This window comes from Dermochelys coriacea, chromosome 16 (assembly GCF_009764565.3).
Source record: "Dermochelys coriacea isolate rDerCor1 chromosome 16, rDerCor1.pri.v4, whole genome shotgun sequence".
In the NCBI taxonomy this organism is placed as follows: Eukaryota; Metazoa; Chordata; order Testudines; family Dermochelyidae; genus Dermochelys; species Dermochelys coriacea.
The window spans coordinates 7376696-7397505 of NC_050083.1; the positions used below are offsets into that span (position 1 = coordinate 7376696).

The 20810-nt window shown below is 41.7% G+C and overlaps 1 protein-coding gene across 15 annotated transcripts in view; it reads left to right on the plus strand.

The window, feature by feature from the left end:
• The window catches only part of CACNA1B (calcium voltage-gated channel subunit alpha1 B), a 505831-nt gene that overhangs the window by 428736 nt on the left and 56285 nt on the right, over positions 1-20810 (plus strand). For all 15 annotated transcript variants that reach the window (XM_043498957.1, XM_038374486.2, XM_043498961.1 and 12 more), the window contains 4 exons: positions 5100-5216; positions 8939-9004; positions 9603-9694; positions 18318-18468. In XM_043498957.1, coding sequence (XP_043354892.1) covers positions 5100-5216; positions 8939-9004; positions 9603-9694; positions 18318-18468 — 426 coding nt within the window. The remainder of the gene's footprint in view (positions 1-5099; positions 5217-8938; positions 9005-9602; positions 9695-18317; positions 18469-20810) is intronic.

Consider the following 20810-nt stretch of genomic DNA (forward strand, 5'->3'; position numbering starts at 1 on the left):
TGATCTAGAATTAATTTCACTGAAGTAAAAAGAGGTTAGTGAAAACATTGACTTTATTTGGCTTCAAACGTCCACTGCAAAGCCAACATGCTACCATTTTGCCACCACGTGAGATCTAGGAGACAGTGACTACCAACAAAAGCGAACCACTCTAAACAAAATAAATGAGCTGGGGTTGCAAGGAGTTAGGAATCCAAATCCCATTGAAACTCAATCAGCGTTAGGTGCCTAACTCCCATCGGCTCATAGGAAATCCGAGCATAGACTGTTTTATTTGCCCAAGATGAGCAAATACAAAAAGAAAGCCATTTAGATTGTGAAAAATACATTTTAAAAACTATTCCATGTTTAATAATCCCAGGTGGTATTAGTAACACAGATAAGGAAATGGGTTTATTAAAAATACATGCATTTTATCTGTCAGGCTCCCTTTAAGCTGTGTTAGTTTTCCATCTGGATTTTCTGTTGCACGGTTGCGGTTTTCTCCAGAGATTAAATTAGCTTTGGCCTCCATGACAGAGTGCAAACACACATTCAATAATCATTTAATGCAGGGTCATGGGAGGAAGTTGTCTTCCGAGAAGTAATAGAGAAGCAAAAGCAATGTAAAGTTCAAATGATGCCTTTCTAGACTTTTCATGGTGAAATCTGAAAGACACGTTCTTGATGTGCTTTACAGTAACTTGAATTATTACAGCAGTGATGGTATAAGGCCGTGATTGCACTACCCAATTTGTGTGTGCAAAAGCAGGTTATGCATGTACAACAAGCGAGTGCACAATTTATTCCCGTGCAATTTGCTCACCCATGTTTGAAAATGTGGGCCTTAGTACTACTCATGATGCAGCTTAGTGGTTTAGATCCTGACCCTCCATGGGCTGAACCTGACATGCTTTTGGAATCCCCTTGACTTCACTTTCTAGGATCAGGGCCACAGGAAACAACATGACTAAAATGACAGAACCCCCTCAACACACACATAGGGTGAAATCCTGGCCCTGTTGACTTCAGTGAGAGTTCTCTATTGACTTCAACGAAGCCAAGAGTTCACCCAAGGTATGGTCATTTCCCCTTAATATTAATAGAGTCACGTGCATTTTGGCAGACCATACCCTTCTCTCTGCACATTTCAGACTGTTCATACACTTAAGGACAGTTTTGTTGCTTCTCATTCTTAGTGATGTAGTTGAAATGTTAGTTCCCAACTCTCACCCCTAAAGCGCAGTAAAGGTTCCCCAAGATATCCCAATCACAGCACTGAAGACCCAAAGGCTGACCTCTGTCCTCAAGGCCAAATTCCTGCCACATGTGGCGCATGGCTTCAGAAAAAACGTTAATCTGAAGGAAGACAGCTAGCATTTCTGCAGTGAAGAGGCAGCAGCATGGGCCGTACAAGCCCATCTGGAATCCAGGCAACATACTCAGGTTGCTGGTCCATGCCACAATCTGAGCCATTGCATCTTCATTGCTGTATTTATCCATTGTAGGCTAAAGTCAGTGCAAGTATGCCTACCCGAGCTGCAGCCGCACCTCGAACGGTGAAGTAGACATACCCTAAAGCTACAGTCCATTTGTTTTCTGTTATATCTCTGGGCCAAATTCAGTTTTGACAGTGTTGGTATAAGTTAGCTGAAAGAAAAAAGCAGGCATATGCAGCACACTCGTGTAATTTTCACTGATTTCATCATTCTGTTAGATGTAACTAACATCGATATGATAGTCCGTGGGAACGAATTCAGTTGTGGCATAAGGTGTCACAACTGCCACTTCAAATAAAAGCTTCTGGAATTAACTTAGCCAGTAATTTTGGTGCCAATACCCAGAGCAGAATAAAATACAGATGCTTTTCTGCATCTTTACTGCCTCTGCTGACACTGCCAACTTCTTAGCCGTCTGCAAATGAAGCCAAGATGGTGCTGTAGATGCAGAAGGAGCAGATTTGGACAATAGCAGGATGCCATATTTGTGGTCACTTTTCTGTTTTTAAATATTGTAAATAACATTATATCATGGGAATGGGTAAAAGCTAATACTTTAAAATAATGTCACCCTAGTCAGTCTTCAGCACCTGTGCAACAGAAAAAGGGGGGTAGCAAGAATGAAACAAATAATCCACAGGAATGACATTCATATGTCACATATAGTTAATTGAAAGGAAAATCAAGGCAAAAACAATTGAGCAAAAGAAATATTGCAATGTGGAGTTTCCCCTTTAATTGCATGCAATTCTAATAACTGCTGAGGCACTCTTGCCAATAAGGGGCAGGTTTTCTACACAGTGTACTGGAGGGTAACACACACGCAATACCCCTTTGATTATCATAGTTGCGTGTGTAATGTTACCAACCAGTGAATAGCATGGAGAACCATCCCTCAAAAGCTTCGTAACTGTTGATAAAGTAGGATTTTCCTGGGTCGCTAGTGATCCCCCTCTGGGCTGTTCATTTTATTACAATTTGTGAAATGGTGGCAGGTGTGCTGGAAAAACAGCTGTTGATCCTGGATCTGTTTTTTTAAAAAAAAAAACAAAAAAAACAAAGTTGGTAGCCCCCCAACTCCCAATGAATTTCAATGAGAGTTGGGTGCCTAACTCCCTGAGGCACATTTGAAGATCCGATCCTGGACCAGGTTCATGTTGTAGAGATCTTATTCCTTTTACCCTGTACTTCCCCCAGCTAGCACTTCTTACCATTACACAATTGTCCTGTGTTTTCCCATAGAGTGAAAAATCAAGTTAGCTAATGCAATGCTGACCATGATTTTGATCAAGACAAATGGTAGGGGGGGAGGAGGGATAGCTCAGTGGTTTGAGCAGTGGCCTGCTAAATCTAGGGTTGTGAGTTCAATCCTTGAGGGGGCCATTTAGGGATCTGGGGCAAAAATTGGGGATTGGTTGGTTGGACTAGATGAGGTCCCTTCCAACCCTGATATTCTATGATTAAATATTAATCATATCAGCTAACTGTGTTTATGAGGGAATTCTAACTGGAGTCTGGACAAAACAAACTATAGTATTTTTACTACCAAGTAAGTGCAGTAATAATCCTTAGGGGGTGAAATGCTGTATAAATATACTTCTAATGTTTTATAAATTCAGGGCCTGATCCTGTTCATACTTACTGGCTGTGCACAGAACTCCTTATATGAGGAGGTAGTCGTGTGTGTGTTTGTGTGTGCAGGATCTGGTCCAAATACCACACCATATCTTCGTATTGTATCAATGGGAGTTCAGGGCCTGATTCTCCAAAGCCATGCACCTTATGTCATCAGATGGGGCCTGAGCCAATACCTGCTAATAAGTTGGAGTCCCCCTATTGACGCCATTGGGCTTTGGATCAGGCCTGCACAAGGTCAGTATGAAGTGTGCCTCAATTCCAGTGGTGATATTCACCCCCACTATGCACAGATGCAACTGACCACTCAAAAGCCTAGACTGTGTGTGTTTAGATTGAAAACTAGATTAAATCAGTGAAGTTCTGATATATTTACATTGATGTAACCACAGTCAGAATCTGACTCCTGTCCACAGATGGCCTTTAATGCTGATCTGAGCTCTGCTTGGTATTTTATGAAGGAACAGTAACCTTCAGAAAAGTATAGTTTTAAGAAATAATCTTTGAATCTTCTCTGTTTTGCTAACCTTGAACAGCCCAGGAGAATCCTTGCTTCTGTTTTGCCTGCCATGAGCTGCCTTCTGTTGTAGACTGTGTTGTCCGCTCTTTCATTGAACATCTCTGTGCTTTTCTCTTTTCTCTTTATTTTAGGATTGAGTCTGACATACAGTATATGCCTAACTCTGAGCTGCTTGCATTTTAAACACAAAACAAGTGCATGTCTGAAACTGGTTTCTTGAACCAGTTAACGGTATCGGTGGAATGCAGCGCTATTGGCCCAATTGCTGAGCTGGCATTTAAATAAGTTAATAGATAAAACAAGCGCCTAAAAACTCAGCATGAGCTATGCACCCAAATTAACAAGAGCGTTCAGTCACTTTAATCTGAGCAGGTATCTTGTGGTAAAAGATGAAGTGGGGTGGGGGGGATGGAACAAGGGGAAGATTACACTGATTCATCTTTAGCTACAAGGCCTCCTTATGATTGTGTCACCCCCTCCATCACTTAATACTAGGTGAGATTTTATGTAGTTAATCTAGTCAAATTAATTCTTGTGGTTAGAGTTTCACATTCATGAGATTTGGGATCAGTGCAGGCAGGGAAACTTTTTTTTTTTTTAATCTATTTAGATTTCCCCCGGCCCTCCTATTTTAACTTTTGCATGTTTTCTTTTGGAAAGACCCCCCTCTAGATTAGCTCGTTAGATGAGCTATTTTTTGTCAATAAAAGAAAAGAAAAGGGAGGAGGAGAATCAACCAAAACAATCAAATGAAAATCAAAATCCCTGGCATTTATTTGATCCACCTTAAAAGGGATATTTATGAATCATTAATAAGTCAGCAGGCTCCTACAGGCAATCCCTGCTGTTGAACATTCAATCTTCTCTCAATTCACTCTAGTCTACAAATGATCTTGCTTCTAAAAATAATGATCATGTCCCAGCAATGCTTGTCAGCAAGGATCCTGTCCTATCACCAGTTGTGTAAATATTTCTAAAAGGAGGGCACTTTAAAGTGAATTGACTGATCTCTTCCTTTGTCATGGAAGAGGCTAATGGTAGCCACTGTTATAGACTCTCTTGGCTGACATTGGATTCACTCTAATAAAAATAAAATGAGCCAACCCAAGACTTCAAAACAATCCCACTCAATAGCAAATAATAATAATGCACCATCACCTTTCCTTAATTGTTTGGGAAAACCTACTTTGCATAAAGAAAACAAGAATTCAAAGAAAAGTGTGTAAGGGCAATTTTTCTTTTTATTATTTTCCCAATAGCTGAGGGAGGGGCTTTTGTAGAGAGGGGTTTTCTCAGACTTACTGCATGTGGAGTGATCTGCACTGACGAATGTTTCTTTTGGAAGGTTTTCTGGTGGCCGATTTGCTGCTTAGATCGTGAAGCCGGTAATTTTAATTTCTTTTTTGCGGGCTGTGGTTTCTAGTCGCGTTAATTTCTGAAGGACACAAAACCTTTACTTTCCACAGGACAACTTCATCAACCTCAGCTTCCTGAGGCTCTTCAGGGCAGCCAGACTCATCAAACTTCTTCGCCAGGGTTACACCATCCGCATTCTGCTCTGGACATTTGTACAGTCTTTTAAGGTGAGTGGCAGCCAGGCTCGAGAGCAGAATGGGATCATTTAATGCTTTGCACTTCTGTAGCATCTTCCAGCTGAGGACATCAAATACTAAAGAACTAAGCTTTTCAGCATCCCTAGAAGGCAATTCTTTAATAAGAATCCTTTCTGTAAAATGGATAATTAACTTGACGAAGGTCCTCCTTGGTCTGATTTTCAGAAGCACTAAGTATACCTAACATCTGTTGACAACAGTGGATCCTGCTGGAAACCTTCAACACCTTGGAAAATCAGCCCCAAAGTGAGTCAGTTGCAGACACAGAAATAGAGCACAGGAGTGCAACGTTCCAGACTCCTGCTCTGTCTGCTGCAAAACCTCTTCTAGAATTTAACAGCGGTGAAAACAGTAAGGTCCTACAGAAATGTAGTAGGGCTTTCCAAAAACCTATAGAATGTAAAGAATGAGTGGGGCTTGTTTTGATTTTAATTCTGTAGAAGGGATATAATTAAATTCTGTGGACTAGGAAGGCTATCATTTTCTCCTAAATTCTATAGGGATGCCTCAGTGTAGTCACCAGGCCATCTGCAATAATAATATTTTGCATATATTATTACTGATTGTTTCTACTGTGGTAGAGGCACCAGCCTCATGGTGCTAGGTGCTGTACAAACACATAAGTAAAAGATGCCCAAAGAGCTTACATTCTCTTGTTAGCCAAGGACTCAAAGTGCTTTACGAAGGGAGAAAGGTGTCATGATCCTCATTTTTACAGTTGGGAAAGTTAAGCACAAAGATGTCAAGAGATACAGGGAATCCGTGGCAGACCCATCCATTAGCCCATATCCATGTGCAGCTAAAAGCATTTTCCTTCACCCTGACTTAGGTGCGTACACTGAGTTATAGCAGAGTGTGTACTGCTCTGTATGTCTGTGTATCCTCTGTCAGGTTTCTACTGTGTATATAGCTTCCCTCTAGCTTGAGGTCTTACAGCTGCCACTTTAGATCGTTGCATGGAAGCTTGTGCTGCAGGAGCTGTCCTGAGAACAATAGTACAGTTTTATTTTGTCTAGGGCCTTCCATGCAAACTGCCTCCCTGCAAATGTCTTACAGAGTTAATCCATAAATAACTGCAAAAGGAAAGTGAAGTCCAGAGGGAGCATGTTTTTAACTGCGGTTTGGAATGTGATGTGGAGTCAGCGAGGCAGGATGTTCCCAATAGCAGAAACTTCCTCCAAAAGTAGCAAGAGAGGGTGAAGGGGACATGGTCAAGGACATTGCTAGAGGGCTAGGGGAAGTGGGAAAGGATTGTTGAGAGGACCTGAGAGCAGGAGAAGGGTTATGAGGCAGGCTGGAGTGAGCCCCCCAGTGGGATTTAAAAACAAGGAGAGCCATTTTAACTAGATTTGGAAATAAATGGGGAGGTGTCAGAGGATGGAGATGGGGATAGTGTCGCTACGCTCCTTGGTGCATGTGAGAAGGAAGGCAGCAGTGGGCTGTGCAGGCTGCAGCCTGGAGAGCTGGAACTTGAGTTCGTTACAAGGAGATTGTATTTAAAGTCCTTTGAGAGACCATGGGGCAGGCAAACTGGCGGTTTCAAATACACCTTCAACATTTCTGCTCTCACCTAGGTGTTAGGCTGCGTAATTAAAGAGTCTATTGCGATGGCTGGTATGCTTTAAAATAAACACCCCATGACGTTTGTTTGATAGTACTTTCCTTAAGGATTCAATCCATGGGCTGGGTGTGGGAGGGTTTTAGCCTATCATAGCTACAGCAGCCAGTGTAAAACTAACCAAGAACATCTCCCACCCTTGGACTGAGAATGTGCCTCCTCCGAAATCAACCGGTGCCCACAGATTGGTGGAAGGGACGGGCTTGTAGTTAAAATACAAGAGTGGGACTCAGGAGACACTGGGTCTGGATGGATCAACCTCTGCCACAGACAAAGCAAGTCACCTGGCCTGGTCTTGAGAGAGAGAGAGAGAGAGAGAGAGGGAGAGAGAGCGAGAGAGCTGCAGTTGCATGAGCCAAATACTCTGGCTAGACTTCTAAGAGAGCCGGATAGTCGCAAGATCACTAGTAACATCTGTAATGATACAGGCCAAAGTCAGATGACCCGAAACATTTGGAGGGCAAGAGAGATGGCCGTGTATGGAGAAGCTGCACTCTGCTTAATATACGACCCTATCTGAGACTGATTGATTTGACCTGGAAACCAAAGTGTGTGTCCGCTGCCTGCTGATAATATACTGCACTTCTGTAGCAACTTCCATCTGAGGGTATCAATAAGCACTGCAGACATGAATGAGCGTGTCCTCACAACTCCACCCTGGGGCAGATAACGATTGTTACCCCCTTTGGCCCAAGTGGTTCACTGATTTTCGGGGTCTTGCAGGTTATTTCCATTGGGAGAAGAAATCGACAATAGAGTCAAGTATATGCATTGGTATGATCCTGTTTACTTACAAGGAATGTACCAAGTCCTGTTTCCCTGAACACAGGAGGAATCAAACAGCAGGAGATAGGTTCTTTGCTTGCAGTTTTCACGCCTCTTTCCAGCTGGCACTCAGCCCAAAAAGCCCCTCTCTCAGCTTTTTCCCAGGGTCATATTACAAGTGCTTCCCTGGCAGTCTGTCAGGCTCCCTTCTCTGTGTTTCTGAGGTGTTTTTCCTGCTCCTCTCTCTCACCCATGGCTGCAATCAAATCAGTCTCCTACCTCTGCATTTGTTACTGGAATCCCAGGAAGCTCCTTGAACTACATGGCCCAGGACTGCATGCAGTCTGGCCTCAGGCGATGGTTTTCCCTTGTTTCAGCTCTCACTAAAGAAAGGGGCATTTAATTGTTCCCTCATTTAGCCTGAATGGATCATTATGCCCCACAGCTCCAGTGAGGTGGTCTGAGTGCCCAGCCCTCAAAATAACAATATTATTGTTCCCATTTTTTACATGGGTGGAAACATAGACACAGGGGAGTGAAGAGCCTGATCTGGAGCACCTACAGCTCCCGCTTATCAGCGTCTCTCTTCCCTCACACCGTGCTGGTGCTAGCTGTCCTGTTGAGGAGATGCAGCTCCATCCATTCTCCTCCCCTCCCATCTGCTCCAGGGGGAGGAGTGAGCAGGCACATTGCACCTGCTCACCCATATGCAAGGTCCTGGTGGCCTGCACAGATTGGGTTCATACTAACTCTCAGCAGGGGCATCTAGGCCGAGTCATAGTCTAGCCCTTAATGATTTATCACTAAAACTTGGGAAACTTTTCATTTTCCCCCCAATGTAACTTTCTGCCCAATTAAAACCAATGCTTGCTTCTTTGTAGATGTATTTTTCTCAGATTAAGTTTTTTAAAAATTTTTTTAGAAATAGCTATTTTATCATTGTGTAACTTTGCCTGAGAACTGCCAAAGTATGTCATTACTAAGCTAAAGTACGCACCATGCAGTCTGTGGTTGCTTCCTCTCTGGGTAGGTTCTGTCTACTCACAAGGATATGTGTGCAATATAACACTAGGGGAAACTAACTCTATAAAAAAATCATCATGGTTTGTAATATGGCAAGATCTGCTGCCAGCTGTGTATCTTCTGAAGGTCTCCTTTGCGCCGCAACTGCTCTGGTTTCTCTTGCTAGTGCTCTCATCCAAACCACACACAGTGTGAAGAAGCCCCAGGCTAACCAATAATGAATAAAGATTGTTGGCTAATTTGTGGCCCTGCTTTGTTAATGCTGACCCTGTTGTTTTTTCTACAGGCCTTGCCTTATGTGTGTCTCCTCATTGCGATGCTCTTCTTCATCTATGCCATTATTGGCATGCAGGTAACGTTTTGGCTTCAATATCTAAAAATCTAAGATTTGCCGTGCTGACCCAGAGCATTAGACAAGCTATGGGCCTATTTCAGAGTGCTCACCAGGCTCCAGAATAGGAGAGGTGCAGAGAAGCCACCTTTGCTCCCACCCAAGGTCCTGTGCCAAACAGCACTCAGACGCACTGACAAATTGGGCCCTGAGTGTCCAAAATGAGTGTTTTTTCCATCTGGTATTCCTTGGGGATCCAATGCAGCTCTGGTGTTAAGTGGAAGTAACTCTGATTGAAATCAATGAAAGTTACACCTGCTTATGCTAAAGCTGAATTGGTTCCATCAGTTTTGGGGACAACCAGCTTCATTTGCATCCAGGCCATCTTCTCTTCTGTTTGACGTCTTTCCTACTCCACCCCTGCCTCCACAGTTTGTTACATCCCTTTTGCACTTCTGCTAAATGTCGACTCAATGCAAGTTACATTACCACCCTCTCTAACATCTGCTTTATGCCCAGTTATGCCCACTATGCTGCTTTCATACTTGGGACCAGAGATTCCCAGGGGAGCTTACTCCAGGCTGCATTTGGTCCTGATTGCTTTTGTTTTCTTTTGCAGGTATTTGGAAACATTGCACTAGATGATGATACCTCAATTAATCGACACAACAACTTCAGAACTTTCTTGCAAGCCCTGATGCTATTGTTCAGGTAATACAATTCAATCTACAAACTTTTAGGCTTTCCACATGAGTAATAAATAAGTTTCTGTCTTCAAGTGCCAGTTTAATTGTTGAGGTTATTTGAGTTGTATAAGTCCTCCAAGTGCAGCAGTTGTAGTGAAGCATAACTCCCTCCATTTTCTGTTCCTCATGGTTAGAGCTGTACACATCAGATGGAAATGTATCTACCAGACTTTGCACACAAATTGCTGTTTCATTCCATGTGAGTTTATGCCACTCGGATTTTGCTGTTCTGAGAGATTCAACGTAATGGTTATTTTTCATAGATATTAAGGTCAGAAGGGACCATTCTGATCATCTAGACGGACCCCCTGCACAACGCAGGCCACAGAATTTCACCCACCAACTCCTACGAAAAACCTCACCTATGTCTGAGCTATTGAAGTCCTCAAATTGTGGTTTAAAGACTTCAAGGACCCTTGTCCCATGCTACAGAGGAAGGCGAAAAACCTCCAGGGCCTCTTCCAATCTGCCCTGGAGGAAAATTCCTTCCCGACCCTAAATATGGCGATCAGCTAAACCCTGAGCATATGGGCAAGATTCACCAGCCAGATAATACAGAAAATTCTTTCCTGGGTAACTCAGATCCTACCCATCTAATATCCCATCTCAGGGGATTAGGCCTATTTACCAAGACTATTTAAAGATCAATTAATTACCAAAATCACATTATCCCATCATACCATCTCCTCCATAAACTTACTTATGGAGTTTAATCTTAAAGCCAGATAGATCTTTTGCCCCCACTGCTTCCCTTGGAAGGCTATTCCAAAACTTCATTCCTCTGATGGTTAGAAACCTTCGTCTAATTTCAAGTCTAAACTTCCTGGTGGCCAGTTTATACCCATTTGTTTTTGTGTCCACATTGGTACTGAGCTTAAATAATTCCTCTCCCTCTCCGGTATTTATCCCTCTGATATATTTATAGAGAGCAATCATATCTCCCCTCAACCTTCTTTTAGTTAGGCTAAATGAGTCAAGCTTCTTGATTCTCTTTTCATAAGACAAGTTTTCCATTCCTCGGATCATCCTAGTAGCCCTTCTCTGTACCTGTTCTAGTTTGAATTCATCCTTTTTAAACATGGGAGACCAGAACTGCACACAGTATTCCAGGTGAGGTCTCACTAGTGCCTTATATAACGGTATTAAAACCTCCTCATCCCTACTGGAAATACGTCTCCTGATGCATCCCAAAACTGCATTAGCTTTTTTCACAGCCATATCACATTGGCAGCTCATAGTCATCCTATGATCAACCAATACTCCGAGGTCCTTCTCCTCCTCCGTTACTTCTAATTGATGCGTCCCCATCTTATAACTAAAATTTTTGTTATTAATCCCTAAATTCATAACCTTACACTTCTCACTATTAAATTTCATCCTATTACTATTACTCCAGTTTACAGGGTCATCCAGATCCTTCTGTATGATATACCGATCCTTCTCTGAATTGGCAGTACCTCCCAGCTTTGTATCATCTGCAAACTTTATTAGCGCACTCCCACTTTTTGTGCCAAGGTCAGTAATAAAAAGATTAAATAAGATTGGTCCCAAAACTGATCCCTGAGGAACTCCACTGGTAACCTCCCTCCAACCTGACAGTTCACCTTTCAGTAGGACCTGTTGTAGTCTCCCCTTTAACCAATTCCTTATCCAACTTTCAGTGTTTGTATTGATCCCCATCTTTTCCAATTTAACTAATAATTCCCCATGTGGCACGGTATCAAACGCCTTACTGAAATCTAGGTAAATTAGATCCACTGTGTTTCCTTTGTCTAAAAATCTGTTACTTTCTCAAAAAAGGAGATCAGGTTGGTTTGGCACAATCTACCTTTTGTAAAACCATGTTGTATTTTGTCCCATTTACCATTGACTTCAATGTCCTTAACTATTTTCTCCTTCAAAATTTTTTCCAGGACCTTGCATACTACAGATGTCAAACTAACTGGCCTGTAGTTACCCGGATCACTTTTTTTTCCTTTCTTAAAAATAGGAACTATATTAGCAATTCTCCAATCATATGGTACAACTCCTGAGTTTACAGATTCATTACAAATTCTTGCTAATGGGTTTGCAATTTCAGGTGCCAATTCCTTTAATATTCTTGGATGAAGATTATCTGGGCCCCCTGATTTAGTCCCATTAAGCTGTTTGAGTTTCACTTCTACCTCAGATATGGTAATATCTACCTCCATATCCTCATTCCCATTTGTCATGCCACCATTATCCCTAAGATCCTCTTTAGCCTTATTAAAGACTTAGGCAAAGTATTTGTTTAGATATTGGACCATGCCTAGATTATCCTTAACCTCCACTCCATCCTCAGTGTTAAGCGGCCCCACTTCTTCTTTCTTAGTTTTCTTCTTATTTATATGGCTATAGAACTTTTTACTATTGGTTTTAATTCCCTTTGCAAGGTCCAACTCTACTTGACTTTTAGCCTGTCTCACTTTATCCCTACATGTTTTGACCTCAATTAGGTAGCTTTCCTTGCTGATCCCTCCCATCTTCCACTCCCTGTATGCTTTCTGTTTCTTCTTAATCACCTCTCTGATATGCTTGCTCATCTAGCTTGGTCTACAACTCCTTCCTATGAATTTTTTCCCCTTTCTTGGAATACAGGCTTGTGATAGCTTCTGCAGCTTTGATTTAAAGTAATCCCAGACCTCCTCTACTTTTAGATCCATAAGTTCTTCAGTCCAATCCACTTCCCTAACTAATTTCCTTAATTTTTGAAAGTCAGCCCTTTTGAAATCAAAAAGCCTAGTTGCAGATTTATTTTTCTTAATCCTTCCATTCAGTTTGAACTGAATTAGCTCATGATCACTTGAACCAAGATTGTCCCCTACAACCATTTCTTCTATGAGGTCCTCACTACTCACCAAAACCAAATCTAAAATGGCATCCCCTCTAGTGGGTTCAGCAACTACTTGATGAAGGAATCCATCAGCTATTGCATCTAGGAAAATCTGAGCCCTATTATTATTACTAGCACTGGTCCTCCAGTCTATATCTGGGAAGTTAAAGTCTCCCATGATCACGCAGTTTCCATTAGTATTTACTTTATTAAAAACATTAAAAAGGGCTCTATCCATATCCAAATTAGATCCCGGTGGTCTATAGCACACCCCAAGCATTATCATAGGGGAGGCTCTACTAGTTTTCTTCCCCAATGTAATTTTAGCCCAGATGGACTCTGTCTTATCCATTGCATTGCTTCTTAATTCTTTACATTCTACCTCATCATTAATATACAATGCTATTCCACCACCTTTACCTTTATTTCTGTGTTTCCTAAACAGCACAAACCCTTCAATACCTGTAGTCCAGTCATGACTACTATTCCACCATGTTTCTGTTATCCCTATAATATCTGGTTTCACTTCCTGCACCAGTAGCTCTAGTTCCTCCATTTTGTCACCTAGGCTCCTCGCATTGGTGTACAAACATCTTAATTTTTGCCGTTTGGCCTCACTCACATTCTGTACTCCATTAGGCACGGTCATTCTACAGTCAGTATAACCTGTTAGACTGGTATCCACACTGCCCTTTTTGCATCATGCGCAACTTGAAAATTCATATTTCAAAACTGCTTGTGGTTCAGAATGAATCCATATCCACTTGGGCTCCTTCGTGTTGGAAAAGGAATCCATTTTTAAGTGAATTGTAGCAATATTTTCAGCCATCTGTTGCCTTTTTTGTGGTTCTAACAAAAGGAAAAAAAACCCTCAATATTTGGTACTTTCACTTTTTATTGTGTGTATTTCACTGACATCGGTGTGTGCTATAAGTTATGCACAAGAAATGGTTAATTTTTGCATGAGGCTACTGCTTCCTCAAGCCGCTAGCACCAATATCAGGAGCTCCAGCTTTGGTCAGCCAATGAAACTTTATTCTGATGATGTAATGCTTGTAACTGGATATTCTGCTAAGGATCTTGATTGATGGAGTGTGTGTACAGCTAGACAGACATGAAATTAGCTCAGTCTGGTTTGCTCATGCAGTTTAAAATAATCTGGTTGAAATTAATCTCTTAATTTCTGGGAGACTGGTACTATATGTGAAAGAAAGCATAGAATCAAATGAAGTAAAAATCTTAAATGAGCCAAACTGTACCATAGAATCTCTATGGATAGTAATTCCATGCTTGAATAATAATATAGCACTAGGGATATATTACTGACCATCTGACCAGGATGGTGATAGTGACTCTGAAATGCTCAGGGAGATTAGAGAGGCTATTAAAATAAAAAACTGAATAATAATGGGGGATTTCAACTATCTCCATGTTGACTGGGTACATATCACCTCAGGACGGGATGCAGAGATAAAGTTTCTTGACACCTTAAATGACTGCTTCTTGGAGCAGCTAGTCCTGGAACCCACAAGAAGAGAGGCAGTTCTTGATTTAGTCCTAAATAGAGCACAGGATCAGGTCCAAGAGGTGAATATAGTTGGACCACTTGGTAATAGTGACCATAATACAATTAAATTTAACATCCCTGTGGCAGGGAAAACAGCACAGTGGCCCAACACTGTAGCATTTAATTTCAGAAAGGGAAACTACACAAAAACGTTAGTTAAACAGAAATTAAAAGGTACAGTGTCAAAAGTGAAATCCCTGCAAGCTGCATGGAAGCTTTTTAAAGACACCATAATAGAGGCTCCATTTAAATGTATACCCCAAATTAAAAAACATAGTAAGAGAACCAAAAAAGAGCCACCATGGCTAAACAATAAAGTAAAAGAATCAGTGAGAGACAAAAAGGCATCCTTTAAAAAGTGGAAGTTAAATCCTAGTGAGGAAAATAGAAAGGAGCATAAACTCTGGCAAATGAAGTGTAAAAATATAATTAGGAAGGCCAAAAAAGAATTTGAAGAACAGCTAGTCAAAGACTCAAAAAGTAATAGCAAACATTTTTTAAGTATAACAGAAGCAGGAAACCTGCTGAACAACCAGTGGGTCCACTGCATGATCAAGATGCTAAAGGAGCAGTCAAGGACAATAAGGGCATTGCAGAGAAACTAAATTAATTCTTTGCCTCAGTTTTCATGGTTGAGGATGTGAGGGAGATCCCCAAACCTGAGCCATTCTTTTTAGGTGACAAATCTGAGGAACTGCCCCAGACTGAGGTGTCATTAGAGGAGATTTTGGAACAAATTGATAAACTAAACAATAATAAATCACCAAGACCAAATGGTATTCACCCAAGAGGTCTGAAGGAACTCAAATGTGAAATTGCAGGGCTGCTAACTGTACTCTGTAATCTATCATTTAAATCATCTTCTGTACCAAATGACTGGAGGATAGCTAATGTGACACCAATTTTTAAAAAGGGCTCCAGAGCTGACCCCGGTAAGCCTAACTTCAGGACCGGGAAAACTGGTTGAAACTATAGTAAAGAACAAAATTGTCAGACATATAGATGAACATAATTTGTTGGGGAAGAGTCAACATGGTTTTTGTAAAGGGAAATCATGCCTCTCCAATCTACTAGAATTCTTTGAGGGGGTCAACAAGCATGTGGACAAGGGGGATCCAGTGGATATAGTGTATTTAGATTTTCGGAAAGCCTTTGACAAGGTTCCTCACCAAAGGCTATTAAGCAAAGTAAGCTGTCATGGGATAAGAGGGAAGGTCCTCTCATGGATTGGTGACTAGTTAAAAGATAGAAAAAAAAAAAGGGTAGGAATAAATGGTGAGTTTTCAGATTGGAGAGAGGTAAATAGAGCTGTCCCCCAGGGGTCTGTACCAGGCCCAGTCCTATTCAACATATTCATAAATGAGCGGGGAAAAGAGGTAAACAGTGAGGTGGAAAAATTTGCAGATGATACAAAAAACTACTTAGGATACTTAAGTCCCAGGCAGACTGTGAAGACGTACAAAAGGATTTCTCAAAACTGGGTGAATGGCAGATGAAATTTAATGTTTATAAATGCAAAGTAATGCACATTGGAAAACATAATCCCAACTATACATATAAAATGATGGGGTCTAAATTAACTGTTACCACTCAAGAAAGAGATCTTGGAACCATTGTGAATAGTTCTCTGAAAACATCCACTCAATGTGCAGCGGCCGTCAACAAAGCGAATAGAAATCATTAAGAAAGGGGTAGATAATAAGATAGAAAATATCACATCGCATCTATATAAATCCATGGTATGTCCACATCTTGAATACTGCCTGCAGATGTGGTCGCCCCATCTCAAAAAGATATATTGGAATTGGAAAAGGTTCAGAAAAGGGCAACAAAAATTATTAGGGGTACGGAGCATCTGCCATATGAGAGAGATTAGTAAGAATGGAACTTGTCAGCTTGGAAAAAAGATGGCTAAGGGGGGATATGATAGAGGTGTGTAAAACCATGATGGGTGTGGAGAGAGTGAATAAGGCAGTGTTATTTGCTCCTTCTCATAACACAAGAACTAAGGGTCACCCAAATTTATAGGCAGCAGGTTTAAAACAAACAAAAGGAAGTATTTTTTCACACAACAAACAGTCAACCAATGGAACTCCTTGCGAGAGGATGTTGTGAAGGCCAAGACTATAACAGGTTTCAAAAAATAACTAGATACATTCATGGAGGAGGTCCATCAATGGCTATTAGCCAGGATGGACAGGGATGGTGTCCCTAGCCTCTGTTTGCCAGAAGATGGGAATGGGTGACAGGGGATGAATCACTTGATGATTACCTGTTCATTCCCTCTGGGACACCTGGCATTGGCCACTGTCAGAAGATAGGATACTGGACTAGATGGATCTTTGGTTAGATCTAGTATGGCCATTCTTATGTTGTTAATTGTAATAAAATCAGATTTTTTCAATCTTGCCCCTGGATCCTTCAAGCCAGATCCTGGCTCCTGGTATTGCCCTTTTTTTCACAGCTGCAGCATCACTGGGGACTGTAAAGCTAGTTTAACCAGCCAGCTGAGGATACTCCTAGAATAAGGGGAATTTCTGAGTGGCCTAGAGCTGACTTCACTGTGGAAGGGTAGACAAAGGTCTGGGGCCTGACTCTGGTGATCCACAGTTGCACCTTGCACAATTTAGAGAAGTCTCGTGGCTACTCTGACTTGCACGAGGAATTGAACCAGCCCCAGGATCAGGGTCAAATCACATGAGTCGGGTACTGTGTGGGAGGTTTCCACTGTCCATGCTGTAATATCCTATGGTTAAACACAGGGCTTCAGCACCCAAGGCTGCCAGTCCAGCACCATTCACCAGCATTGAGGTTCACAGGAGTTTGTAAAGTTTAGGGGGGAAAAAACAAATGGAATAACAAATATATTAGGACTTCAGAGCCACAGCACTTTACGCCCACTTTGCACAGGTGTAAACAGCTACATAAGATGGGGAATCAGGCCCTCTGGCAGAAGTTATGGACTTGATGCATCAATTATTGGGTGAAGTTCTCTGGCCTGTTATATACAGGAAGTCAGACTAGATTATCATAATGGTCCCATCTGGCTTTATAATCTATGAATCTGTGAAACTAAGTGTCAGAGGCAAGGTGGATGAGGTAATATATTTTATTGGACCAACTTCTGTTGGTGAGAGACAGGCTTTTTGAGCCACACAGATCTGAAGAAGAGCTCTGTGTGTCTCGAAAAGCTTGGCTCTCTCACCAACAGAAGTTGGTTCAATAAAATATATTACCTCACCCACCTGGTCTAATATCCTGGGACCAACATGGCAGCAATTACATTACATACAAGCTAAGTTTCTGTCATTTGATGGAAGAATGCTCGGAAAAGAGACAAGAAGTGACTACTGCTATGGGAGAAGATACATTTGGCTCAGTCCCTCTGGGATTGGTGAATTTGTTTATTTTTAAATAGCGTGTGACAGTTGGGAGTCACTTTGGGAAAATTTAAGGTTATATTTACATCTGTTTCTTACTACAGAAACTGCTGCCATGTATAACCTAAGGAAAGAGAGAGGGGGGAAGAGGTTAAAGAAAAACCTAGGAGACTTTCATAAAAAAAAGTGCATCTGTGTCAGAGTGATAGGCCACAATATTCTGATGCATCCTCCTAAAATGATAGATTAAGACAGAAGAGTCTGTTTTTGTTGATTTTCAGCCACCATCAAGGCAGAGCTGTTGGACTTGGGGGTGAGGGGGTTAATCTTCTTTGATTACATTTGTCCTTTGTACCTGACTGACTTCAATTAATCTATTTTCATTTTCCAGAAGCAGATTCTGTTTATTCTTGTCTGGTTGATTTTGGTTCCCTGTAACAAGGTGGTGGTGGGGTAGGGGGATCGTTTTCATTTCTTTCTTTCTTTCACAAAGTTGGTAAATGAATCAGGTACAGTAAATGCCAGTGCAAACTGCTTCCAAGAATGCATACCAACACACAAAAGCCAGCCATGCAAGCAGGAGGTAGTTTGTAACAAAAAATTGATAAAGGAATTCAAAATAGAATTTAGAAAAGATTGTTAGAGGGTGTCTTTTTGGTTAATTTGATCTCCTGTAACAGGTCCAGCGTGCTGGGCAGAGCTCTGATTACCCCTAATGGTGTACACTTCTGCAGTCAAAAAAACTCACCCTTTTGCCTTTCACTGAATCTTTGTCCCGCATCTGTAGGAGTGCCACCGGGGAAGCTTGGCACGAAATCATGCTGTCCTGCCTCAGTAACAGAGCCTGCGACAGACTCTCTGGCCTCACCAAAAACGAATGTGGCAGCGACTTTGCCTATTTTTACTTCGTCTCTTTCATCTTCCTTTGTTCCTTTCTGGTAAGTCAGTCCAAGTCTCTGCTTCCTTTCCATCTTATCAAACCGCAGGCATCACATCAGCCCTCGCTAACTCTTCCAGCTCCCTTCACATTTAGCACGGAGTAGGTCCATCTTCTCCTTCCCACCTCCTTGTTTTCTGCTGCTTCCTAATTATGATTTAAACAACATTACAGGACAGTTCCATTAAAAAGCATTTATTATCATGGTGATAAAAAACCTTTAATCTCCAAAGAGATAATTTAGTAATTAGTTTATTGCACAGGTTTTTATCTTTCTCACCAGGAGGGGGGTCTAATTTATGGAATTAAACATTAATCTGTTTTGTCTCCATTTTTATATGGGCTTTTGAAGAATGGGATTTGGAATGGGGAGGGGTTGGGGCGGTAGGGACACCGTCGGCTCTATGTTGCTTTCAGAAAGTATCAGGAAAGCACCAAGTTTGTATTTTATTTGTTGGGGATAAAACCTGATAATTTTCCACTGACAGTGTTTGGGAAATTTTCAATCATGAAGGTGAAAGAAGCACACCAAGCTGATTCTGCCGTTGTTCATCAGGCAGGGCTGGAACTCGTCTTTTAACAAAAACCATGTTTTGCCAATCCCTTGCAAACACACGAAAGGCTATCCAGTCCTGGAGGCTGATTCCACCTTCAGTGATTCTGGGTTTTATGCTAACATAACTCCGTCGGTGCCAGAGAATGGAGAATCAGGCACATAGGGAACAAACTCAGAGACTGAAGAGTTGAAATCATAGCTCTGAAACTTACCAGAAGGCAAACAGGATTTATCTGTTCTACTCTACATATGATTCCTCACTGCTTTCCACTGTACAAACAAGAGATTGCCTTAAAATTTAAGAGTGGTTTGTGAATCAGAACTTCACAAATGCAGCCAATCCTTATTACCTGCAAAAGACTCCGTCCGGGAAAACTAGCTTCATATGGCATTTATATGTTGTAGGGAGATGTACCACCTCATAGTTAACCATGAGTTCCTTTGGCCAGCTGGAGCCCTCTCCTTGGCATCTGGCATCTCACTCCTTCCTGCGTGGAGTAAAATTTGTAGCACCCTGGAAGCTGATAAAAAGTTACTAGGTCCATTTACTGATTCCTTTAGAACTCCACCACTTTAAAGCTTTCCTTGTATAAATCCCTAACCTAACATCAGAAATTCTCTATTTTAAAGTCCATTAACATTCCTCAGGTTCTCCCCGCCCCCATGAAAAAAACCTCACCGAATCACGCCAATTTTCACACTCAAAATGTAGAAGCGGAATTGGAGGCTGGCGTACGTCTGTGACATATACAGCCCTGCATGATCTTACGCTTTGAGTCAGTGCTCCCAAATGCTTTGGGATGACACCCTTCGTTCATTGGCAGGCCATGGGGAGGCCCCAGGCTGAAGAGTTTAGGAAAGGAGGCGGGGCTCCAAAAATAGATTGTGAAAAGTAAGCCAGCTGCAATATTTCAGGACGGACTCATTACTCTTTTTTTAAAATGTATTTGGCATTTCGTTGCAATAAAACATGTGGTTCCCCACAAACGATTAAACCATTATAGAGCAGCGGCTTTGCCAGCAGGGTATGTATTTATGGTTTATTAGATTTTGTTATATCACAGAGTTGGGGGAAATTATGTAATGTATTGGTTTTTAACATTGCTTCAGGGGCTTTAAGGATGTCTGGTTTGACATCATTTTCCTTGTTTAATTTGTGCCCTTTGATATAAAGTGAAACTAAAAAATAGAGCAACTGTAAAAGTTGCTCTGTAGCAGTTAAAGAAACCTGTATAGACCCAGCCTTGCATTGGAGACTACACAGAACTGCACCACCTTCATGGGAGAACAACCTCCCATAGCTTTCCAGTTCACCTGCTGTGTCATCACTTAGGCAGTGCAACATGCACTCCCCCCTGTGGCCAACCACCTCTTTTGGGCAGTGCAGAAAGAGGAGAGGAGACAGGGTCCTGCCGTTGGCTCCTACTCTGAGGCTTGGGATGGCTGTAAGAGAATTGCTTTCTTTGATCCTACTGGGGTGAGCAGATACTTCCAACCTGAACCTGATCCAACACTCAGTGGAGTCAAAAGAAAGACTCCAATTGACTTCTTTGGATCAAGCCCCAAACTTGAAAAAGATGCCATGGATGTGAAAACTTTGGGATTGCAATTATTATGTATGGAACAGCCTGCTGTGTAGCTAATGTGTATCCGAGAACACATGGTCAGGTGTACATACTGGTCAAGTGTACTGGCTTCAGTTCCACAAAATGAGCAGAGTACCTTCAGCAAGTATTATTTCAGTGGCCTCAGCTGCCCTGGTGTAGTCAGTGGCCTTCAGTGCCAGG